The 10,385-nt window shown below is 48.5% G+C and overlaps 1 protein-coding gene and 1 long non-coding RNA gene across 2 annotated transcripts in view; one reads left to right on the plus strand and one right to left on the minus strand.

Moving 5' to 3' along the window:
- Nucleotides 1-8,910, plus strand: part of VPS16 (VPS16 core subunit of CORVET and HOPS complexes) — a 42,432-nt gene extending 33,522 nt beyond the window's left edge. Inside the window, exons 21-24 of the mRNA XM_079990796.1 lie at nt 1,974-2,143; nt 4,045-4,141; nt 7,055-7,158; nt 8,140-8,910. Of these exons, the coding sequence (XP_079846922.1) occupies nt 1,974-2,143; nt 4,045-4,141; nt 7,055-7,158; nt 8,140-8,284 (516 nt within the window). The 3' untranslated portion in view covers nt 8,285-8,910. The remainder of the gene's footprint in view (nt 1-1,973; nt 2,144-4,044; nt 4,142-7,054; nt 7,159-8,139) is intronic.
- The window catches only part of LOC307224469, a 251,115-nt gene that overhangs the window by 37,763 nt on the left and 202,967 nt on the right, over nt 1-10,385 (minus strand). The gene's annotated exons all lie outside the window — the stretch shown is intronic.

Consider the following 10,385-nt stretch of genomic DNA (forward strand, 5'->3'; position numbering starts at 1 on the left):
AGAAGAGATCTCTGATAAAACAAGACAAGAATAAAATATGAGAAGATACGTCAAGATACGGTACGGCAAATGACTGATGGGGGAGGGGGGAAAACTTTCCTTTATTTTTCTATGCGATTAAACAAGAAGCCCCTCCCCTGAGTCAGAAATGTCATTTTAAGGACTTAAGTTGTGGATTTAAGGCTGTGTGGAGATAAACTTTTGAACCAAAGCATGTTTCAAGACGAGTCTGGAAGGTATAAGAGCTTTGGAATGACGCAGTTAAAAATGCCGTCGCCATTTTGGGAAGCTCTGTCGGAGGTCTTGAGTCTGGGAGGAGAAAGAGAGAAACAAAGCTGTTTATATATTGCGGATTAAACTCCTCAGTGGGACTTAAGAGCGACAGCTTCGTAAAACTTGATGGAAAGAGCGATGTTATCTATGAAGGAGATGATATATGGAAACCATCTGGATTTGAGGATTGGAAGAACGGAAAATTCACACAGGAATATTATATTGGTGTTTATCGGCTTAAGGAGACTATCAGAAGAGATCATAAAGAAAAAAGAGAAAATATATTATGAACCCTATTTGGACATTAACGCAGTAGCAAGAAGATGATCAGAATCCCCCTTCGGATCTTGAAGTATGGGTCCCCCCAACAAAATTTAAAATTTGGCTTTGTAATTCGGAAATTATGTGATGTGATTTAATTTGATGTGATTGGCCAGTTAATAAAAATTATTTAAAAAAAAAAAAAAAAGATGAAGCAGGAGAAGAAGAAGGCCAAGAGGCAGAGATGAGTCCGACACAGGTGTCTCCCCCTCCTGCTGTGACAAGCTCCCCTCCCTGCTGGTCTCCCAGAGCTGAAAGAGGCATGAAAAGTGCTAGTACAGAATTCAGCGGCCAGGTTTCTCACCAGAGCATCTTACACCGATCCTGGTCTGACTGCACTGGCTACCAGTTTGTTTCCGGGCCCAATTCAAAGTGCTGGTTTTGACCTGTGAAGCCTTAAACAGCTCAGGACCACAGTACCTCAAAGACCGCCTCTCTGCATATGAACCTACCTGGACCCTGAGATCACCTTCTGAGGCCCTTCTAGAGAGGTTTGGAGGGTGGAGAACAGGGCCTTCTCTGCAGTGGCTCCCCATCTGTGGAATGCCCTCCCCAGGGATGTTCGCCTGGCGCCTTCATGATACAACTTTAGGCACCAGGCAAAAATGTTCCTTTTTAAGCAGGCCTTTGGTTGACCTGAAAGATATCCTATACAGTGGTACCTCAGGTTAAGAACTTAATTCGTTCCGCATGTCCGTTGTTAATCTGAAACTGTTCTTAACCTGAAGCACCACTTTAGCTAATGGGGCCTCCTGCTGCCGCTGCACAATTTCTGTTCTCATCCTGAAGCAAAGTTCTTAACCCGAGGTACTATTTCTAGGTTAACGGAGTCTGTAACCTGAAGCATATGTAACCCGAGGTACCACTGTACCCTTTTAAAATGTGGCTCATTTTTGAGGGGGGGGGGTCATTGAGTTACTGTTTTTATTTTGATTTTATATATTGTTATATTTTCTGTGAACTGCCCTGAGGCCTCTGGGTATATAAATTCAATGAATGAATGAATGAATGAATGAATGAATGAATGAAAAGGGCGGAGGAGAGGTTGTCTGTATGCAGGCACAGTCTCATATTGTCTGGAGAAAACCCTGGAGTGGAGGGGACTTAGGCAGCTGTGGGGAACCGGGGACCTTCAGTCTCAGCAACTGCTTCATGGGGACCAAGACCCACCAGAGATGAGTTCCTGTGCTCCTTAGCCTTGGCACTCAAGATCCTAATAGAGTTGATTCCACTTGCTTTGTGTGATTGACTGCTGGCTCTCTCCTGTCGCCCCTGAAGGGAATGCAGCCCCCAAACAGAAAAAGCCCTGGATGTCCCTTTGTCTATCCGCCTGCAGCGTCCTCTAAGTCTCCCTCTCTCTTCTCGCCTTCCCTTCCCAGGCCACTGAAGACCAGATCAAGCTCCTCCGCAGCCAGCGGCGCCTCCAGGCCGACTTTGACAAGCCCTACCTGGACGAGTCCCTCCACGACACCGTCTACAACCTCATCCTAGAGGGGAACCACAAGCGAGCGGAGCAGTTCTACCGCGACTTCAAGATCCCCGACAAACGGTCAGGGCAGCGTGGGGAGTGGCAAGGAGGGAGCGGGGAATCCCCTGCCCCAATGTTCAGACCCCTGGGCTCTCACTTGTGGGGTGCCTCAGGGTTCCGTCCTCTCCCCCATGCTTTTTAATATCTACATGCAGCCGCTGGGAGAGATCATCAGGAGGTTTGGGCTGGGTGTTCATCAGTATGCGGATGATACCCAGCTCTACCTCTCCTTTAAATCAGAACCAGTGACGGCGGTGAAGGTCCTGTGTGAGTGTCTGGAGGTGGTTGCAGGATGGATGGCGGCTAACAGATTGAGGTTGAATCCCGACAAGACAGAAGTACTGTTTTGGGGGGACAGGGGGCGGGTGGGTGTGGAGGATTCCCTGGTCCTGAATGGGGTAACTGTGCCCCTGAAGGACCAGGTGTGCAGCCTGGGAGTCATTTTGGACTCACAGCTGTCCATGGAGGCACAGGTTAATTCTGTGTCCGGGGCGGCTGTCTACCACCTCCATTTGGTACGCAGGTAGAGACACAACCTGCCTGCAGACTGTCTCGCCAGAGTGGTGCATGCTCTAGTTATCTCCCGCTTGGACTACTGCAATGTGCTCTACGTGGGGCTACCTTTGAAGGTGACCCGGAAACTACAATTAATCCAGAATGCAGCAGCTAGACTGGTGACTGGGAGTGGCCGCCGGGACCACATGACACCAGTCTTGAGAGATCTGCATTGGCTCCCAGTACGTTTCCGAGCACAAGTGTTGGTGTTGACCTTGAAAGCCCTAAACGGCCTCGGCCCAGTAGACCTGAAGGAGCGTCTCCACCCCCATCGTTCAGCCCGGACACTGAGATCCAGCACCGATGGCCTTCTGGCGGTTCCCTCATTGTGAGAATGAGGATACAGGGAACCAGGCATAGGGCCTTCTCGGTGGTGGCACCCGCCCTGTGGAACACCCTCCCTTCAGATGTGAAGGAAATAAGCAGCTATCCTATATTTAAAAGACATCTGAAGGCAGCCCTGTTTAGGGAAGTTTTTAATATTTAATGCTGTATTGTTTTTAACACCCAGACTGGCTGGGGAAACTCAGCCAGATGGTTGGGGTATAAATAATAAATTATTATTAAAAAGGTAAAGGTACCCCTGCCCATACGGGCCAGTCTTGACAGACTCTGGGGTTGTGCGCCCATCTCACTTAAGAGGCCAGGGGCCAGCGCTGTCCGGAGACACTTCCAGGTCACGTGGCCAGCGTGACATCGCTGCTCTGGCGAGCCAGAGCCGCACACGGAAACGCCGTTTACCTTCCCGCTGGTAAGCGGTCCCTATTTATCTACTTGCACCCGGAGGTGCTTTCGAACTGCTAGGTTGGCAGGCGCTGGGACCGAGCAGCGGGAGCGCACCCCGCCGCAGGGATTCGAACCGCCGACCTTTCGATCGGCAAGCCCTAGGCGCTGAGGCTTTAACCCACAGCGCCACCTGCGTCCCACTAATAAATAATAATAAATGTTAATAAATAATAATAAATGTTATTTATACCCTGCCCTCCCCGGCCAGAGCCAGGCTCAGGGCAGCTAACACAAGTAAAATTGCAGTAAAAACATAATAGGAAAAAAACCCAATTTAAAATACAGGTTAAAACGTGCCCTTTGTTCCAGGATAGCCATGTCTGGTCACATGCAAAAGGCAGGATGCTCCAGCCCAGGAGGAAACAGGAAGTTCCGACTAGCTGGACCAAACATCCCCTTGCATGTCCACTCTAGGAAAACAAGGAATCTTGTACTTGACTGCTACTTATGTATCACATCCCACAGACTGGAGGGCCAGCTTTTCTCAGATCTTTGAGGACTGCCCTCCCCCAATACAGACACACTTTTCTTGGTCTGGCCAGCATGGCATTTGTGACGCTGTCCCCTTCTTGCACTGTTAGGTTCTGGTGGCTGAAGATCAGCGCCTTGGCTGAGCAAGGAGACTGGGAAGAGCTGGAGAAGTTCTCCAAGTCCAAGAAGTCTCCCATTGGATACCTGGTAAGGAAGGACGTTGGAGGGGCGGGCAGGAAACTGTCCAGGCACGGGAGCCCGGTCTTGCCCAGTGATTTCCTGGGCATCAGCCTTGGGGGCACTTTAGTTGAGATTTCTGCATTGCCGGGGGTTGTGCTAGACAAATGTGGTGTTCCCAAAGCAAAGGAAGGATTGGACTCTGATTAATCTTAGTGATAGATACCGTATTTTTTGTTCTATAAGACTCACTTTTTCCCTCCTAAAAAGTAAGGGGAAGTGTGTGTGCATCTTATGGAGCGAATGCAGGCTGCGCAGCTATCCCAGAAGCCAGAACAGCAAGAGCGATTGCTGCTTTCACTGCGCAGCAATCCCTCTTGCTGTTCTGGCTTCTGAGAGTCAGAATATTTTTTTTCTTGTTTTCCTCCTCCAAAAACTAGGTGCGTCTTGTGGTCCGGTGCGTCTTATAGAGCAAAAAATACGGTGATTTATTGCGGTCGGAGACCAGCTTATAAAACGCACTTGGGGGTACAGTCACAGAAGTACAACAGACAATTAAAACAATGTACAACAATAAATTTAAAAACAATGTACAACAATAAACTATCCCAGGGAATTGACCCAGAGTCACCCATGGAACCGAGTTTGGGGATTTTCATGACGGGCTATTTTGAGTTTACGCCTACAGATCTGTACACAGAATCTGGCGACCATCTGGGTCATCTTATGATCTTTGCCTAACAGCAAAAGGTCAATTTTTTGCTTTCCCGGGAGGTCAGCGAGCCTCACCAGCAGGGGATCAATGGTCTCACTACGTGCCTCTTCTTAAAAGGGACATCTAAAGAACAAGGGCTCTGGGCTTCCTATCTCCCCCAATGAACAGCCGCAAAGTCTCTGAGCATATGGGACTTTTTAAAAGGCTCCTTCCAGGACCGTCGAGGGAAGAGCTGAGCTTCTGGCGAGTGTAAAGGCCCTTCTTGCATTTCTAGATACGAGAAAGAAGAGATATGCTGCCGGTGCAGCTATATATCGATTTCTCCAATCTTATAGTAGGGCCACCTTGCACAGTCCTGTTGTCTCTCGGTGTCTAATATTCCTTGCCTGGCTGTATCATCCCCCAAGTCCTCAGATGTGTCTCAAACGCATGGGTTAGATTAGAAACGGGGATGATGAGAGTGGAGGCTAACATCTGCCTAACATCAATCTACAAATAATAATAATAATAATAATAATAATAATAATAATAATAATATCTTTATTGTCATTGTATTGTCATACAAATGGCTGACATTGAATCTGCTCCCCCGAGGGATAGCCCCATTGATCCTCTGTGATCAATTCCAGTCAGGCTGGGAGACTGCAGTCCTGAACACCCTCCAGAAACTGGGTTTTGCCCCTCAAGCCCTTCTAAGTCTGGGGTTGGGCCAGGCAAAAGCTACGGTCAGGCAAAAAAACAAAAACAAAAAAGCTTAGTGTGTTTTTGGTCTTTGTTGGAAGCCGCCCAGAGTGGCTGGGGGGAAACCCAGCCAGATGGGCGGGGTACAAATGATAAATTATTATTATTATTATTATTATTATTATACACACGAGACTTGACCAGCAAGACTCTGGGAGTGGTGCGTATAATAATCGTCCCAGGTCGTTTTATTCACAAAAGAACTTTTTACACAGTGTTCGTAAGAACCAATCAGAGTTCCTCTGAGCATTTCAAAACCCCCATTTGGGACAAAATCAGATCAGAAGAAATTCTTTTAACTACAAAGACTACTCTGAGCCTGCATACATACCTGAGAGTAAATGAAACTGGACTAAAAAGGAGGAATGCATTCAGCCAAACCCCGGAGGTCATAAACAAACAATAAACATGAGAGGAAGGATGGCAAGGAGATAGGGCCTGGAAATAGTTTCACATGAAGATGATAAAGATACCTAAGATTAACAAAACCAAGGAAGGGTACATCAAAGTAACCTACTATCTTTATGTACTCAGGATGCCTGATGAAGCAACTGGCCTGTGTATTTCGAATGCTTATATGTGCCTGTCAGGTGTAGAGAAATCAGAGATGCAGACGCTTGTGGGGTTTGATCAGAAATTATTGACAATGAATCAAATCCAGTCAACGCCATGCTTTCATAGCAGACACAATTGCTTGATACATACTGTATTTTTCGCTCTATAAGACGCACTTTTTCCCTCCTAAAAAGTAAGGGGGAATGTGTGTGCTTCTTATGGAGCAAAGGCAGGCTGTGCAGCTATCCCAGAAGCCAGAACAGCAAGAGGGATCACTGTGTTCCCTCTCACTGCTCTAGCTTTTGGCTTAGCCGCGCTCTGTCCCTTCCCCCACCTCCCGCAAAAGCCCCCAAGAGCCGTGCTCCCTTTAAAGAGCCACGTGGAGCGTGTGTGCGGCTCTTGGGGGCTTTTCCCTGAGGAGGGAGAAGGGCAACCCGGGGAAAAGCCTGCAAGAGCCGCACACACGCGGCTCGTGAAAGGGAGCGCTGAGCAGAGCCTGGGATGCATACAGGCTCTGCTCAGCGCTCCCTTTAAAGAATTTTTTCCACCTTGCACTCCTCCTCTAAAAACTAGGTGCGTCTTATGGTCAGGTGCGTCTTATGGAGCGAAAAATACAGTATTTTATAATTCCTCATAGTAATCCCATCTGATCACTACAACAAACCCACAGGGTCCCTGCCAGCTGTATGATTCTGTGAACCTGGAATGCCTAAAGAAAGGATAAAACGATTCAGCCACACGAGAACAGGAACCACTCCCAAAATATAATTACGAACAAGCCTCTTACATCTGTACCTTAGGTATGGATACAGAGGACCCGCGACCTCCAAAGGCTGCATGGAAAAGGAGCATGGCCCTCGGGTCCCCCGCATTTATAGTGCTCGCTTTGGGAAACTTGCATTGTGTTGACACTGTGGGATTTTTTTTGGCAGCCTTTTGTCGAGATCAGCATGAAGCACCACAACTGCTACGAAGCAAAAAAGTACGCCCCCCGTGTTGCCCCAGAGCAGAGGGTGAAAGCCTTCCTTCTGGTAGGGTACGTATCTGGTCTGGTGGGGAATGTCTTTGCCCCATAGCAGTGGGCTTGGCTCACTTGTTCCGGGCACCTTTTGGGCTGGAGGCAGAGATGAGGGCAACCAAGATGATGATGATGATGATGATGATGATGATAATTTATTATTTATACCCCGCCCATCTGGCTGGGTTTCCCCAGCCACTCTGGGCGGCTTCCAACAAGATATTAAAATACAATACCCTATTAAACATTAAAAGCTTCCCTAAACAGGGCTGCCTTCAGATGTCTTCTAAAAGTCCTTGACATCTGATGGGAGGGCGTTCCACAGGGTGGGTGCCACTGCCGAGAAGGCCCTCTGTCTGGTTCCCTGTAACTTGGCTTCTCGCAGGGAGGAAACCGCCAGAAGGCCCTCGGAGCTGGACCTCAGTGTCTGGGCAGAACGATGGGGGTGGAGACGCTCCTTCAGGTATACTGGGCCAGAGCCGTTTAGGGTTTTAAAGGTCAGCACCAACACTCAGAATTGTGCTTGGAAACATACTGGGAGCCAGTATAGATCCTTTAGGACCAGTGTTACAACTGCATATTCATCCAGATCCAGTTAAAACTGTTGAAGTTTAGTCAAGTCAACAAAATGAATGAACTTGAGCCAGCGATAACAGCTTTTCAAAGTCTGATAGTCATTTACACCCGCAGTTCCCCTTTGCCACTGCACCCTAGCTTCTGAGCGAGCAGCCCAGGCCATCCCTTCCCGGGGTACAGAATCACCCAATTTGGGAACCTCTGGTTTAAATTAGGATTTTAGTGCCTGCGTTTTTCATGTGGATTTTCTCAGCAGCTTGATGGAGCGTTTTTCTTGGAAAAGAGCACAGGCCACGAACCCTGCTGAAATAAATAAGCAAATGAATTTTAAAACGTGCGGATTCGTTCATTTTAGCAGGCATTTCCGCCCTGCCCCCTCTTTGTTTGTTTGTTTACTTATTCTCCACCCATTTTTCATGGCAGGGACTTGAGCCAGGCTTCCGACGCCGCCATCGAACGGAAGAACGAGGCAGAGATGAACCTCATCCTCTCGAAGTGCACGGCGGCCGCAGACGCTTCTGTCGTTGCCAAGATCAACCTCGCCAAAGCTCAGCTTGGAAAGAAATAGGGGGCTCCGCCCCTTCCCCCCCCACCTTGCAGCTCCCTCTTGGCTGAAGGAGTGGGGTGCAGGGGGTCAGTTTTGGACATCCCCTGTACAGGGGGCATCAGCCCAGCTTTGGTGCAGAAGCACCATCCAGTGTTAGCCTTTTGCAAGGAGAAGAGAGCCAAGCTCCTTGCGTTGGCCGTGGGTGAGTTTTCAGACGCACAAGGCAATTTCTTTCTTCCTTTCTTCCTCTGGATTTGATGCTCCTGGATTCCAGTTGGTTGGGAGAGAAGGAGTCACACGTGCGAACAAGGAATCCCAAATCCTCTCTTCCCAACCTTCCTTATCAAATGCTTTTTCAATTGCGCTCTGCAAAACAACAGGTTCTTGGGCTTCTCTCTTGGGCTGTTGGTTTAAGAGGGGGAATGATTCCGTTTTCGGAGAGGAAGTTTGCTCGCCCGGATCCTGAATTGCCTCTCTCTCTGTGTGTGGATGTGGTCTTGGGGGTTGCAGTCCACGAGTTCGTCGCTGTTACTGCCTGCATAACCATAATGCCGTCTTCGTTTTATTTAATCCCCTTGTGAACTTGTAAAGTGGGAAGAATCTTGAGGGAACAAAAGGATCGTATCAATAAACAACAACTGCTCACATTGTGATGTCATTTCCTTCTTCCATTCTCGAGCGGTGCTCTGATCCTGCCCGCTCCCTGCGTTTATGGTATTTTAGGTAAACTGGGATAATTCCATGGACTGTTTTATTATTATTATTGATTATCCTCCACAATGGCTCGACTCTGCCTCCAGGGTCAGAGGCAGCAATGGAAACCACAGGAGGGGAGAGATATGGCTTGTGGTCGGATCCTGCTTGCAGGCTTCCCACAAACATCTGGCTGGCCACTGTGAGAATAGGATGCCATTGGCCTGATCCTGCAGGCTCTCCATATGTTAAGCTTGCAGTCCACCAGCCCCACCCGCATCTCCCCACAAGGATACTGGATGCACTGCTCCACGTCCCTAGCCACAAGGAGGCGCCATTCCCACGCCATCACCCCAGTGCATAATTTGCTTCGGAAATGGGTAGAGTGTTAAGAGACAAAGGAGGTTTCTCCCCCTCCCCCCCCCCGCCATTGAGTGTTACAAAAATGATAAAATAAAATAAAACTGGGGGGCTGGTCCCGCAGATGGCACACCTGCTTCCAACTCTGGTTGGCATCTGTCTCGGCAGCGGGGGTGTCAACTGGAATAAAATATTGAGGGGGGCAGGAAAGCAACACCCATCATCATACAAGACAGGGCACATGCAAACTATTTGAATGACAATGCCCATCAACTTGGGAAGGGGGGGGGACAAATATTATATTGGGGGGTGGCTGAAGGGACCCAGGCCACTAGGAGTTGGCGGTGTTAACGGAGAAATCTGAGGGCTCCCTTGGACCAAAAAACAAGGACACCAGCCAGGAATAGCAGAGCAAAAGAGCAACCAGTAGGCTTGGTCTTTATTGAAGACTGTTGCCACAGGACTCCCACCTGCCACCAGGTGGAACAAGATGGAAGCCTGCCCCCCTCCCCTGAACAAAAGAGCCCCCAAACTTTTATTAGGTGCTAATCTCCATGTTACATCCCCCCCAAACTACATCATGGTTACATCATGAAAGGGGAGGTCTGGTAGCAGTAATCTGAGCATCCTGGACCCTGCCCCATGGTTCTCCTTGCCCTCCACCAAACACCCATCAAGTGTAACAAAAAAGATATTTACATTTCCCTGTTTCCCAGCCAAATTAATCACACCCTTTGGGCTTCATCTGGGTTTGTTATTTCTGCAATGGCTACCTGTCTGGCACTCAGGTATCAGGAGGCCAGGAATTAGCACTCAGGCAGAGGGGTGCTGAGTAGCTGAGCTCACATGTCTATATGAATTTCTGAAGTTTTCCCAGTGAGCCAGTACATAGGTACATTGATCAGTGAATTCTTACATTTGGTATGGTGCAGCAGAGGCCCTTTGAATAGGTAGGAAGAAACTGTGATGAAGTGTTTTGTGGGGACAAATCACAGAAGTCACAAAAGTGATTGTGATGATTTTGGTAGTGGGCTGCATTTGCATGATATCTGCTGGAGGGTGTTGTAAA

This window comes from Podarcis cretensis (assembly GCF_951804945.1).
Source record: "Podarcis cretensis genome assembly, chromosome: 9".
NCBI classification, from domain to species: domain Eukaryota; kingdom Metazoa; phylum Chordata; class Lepidosauria; order Squamata; family Lacertidae; genus Podarcis; species Podarcis cretensis.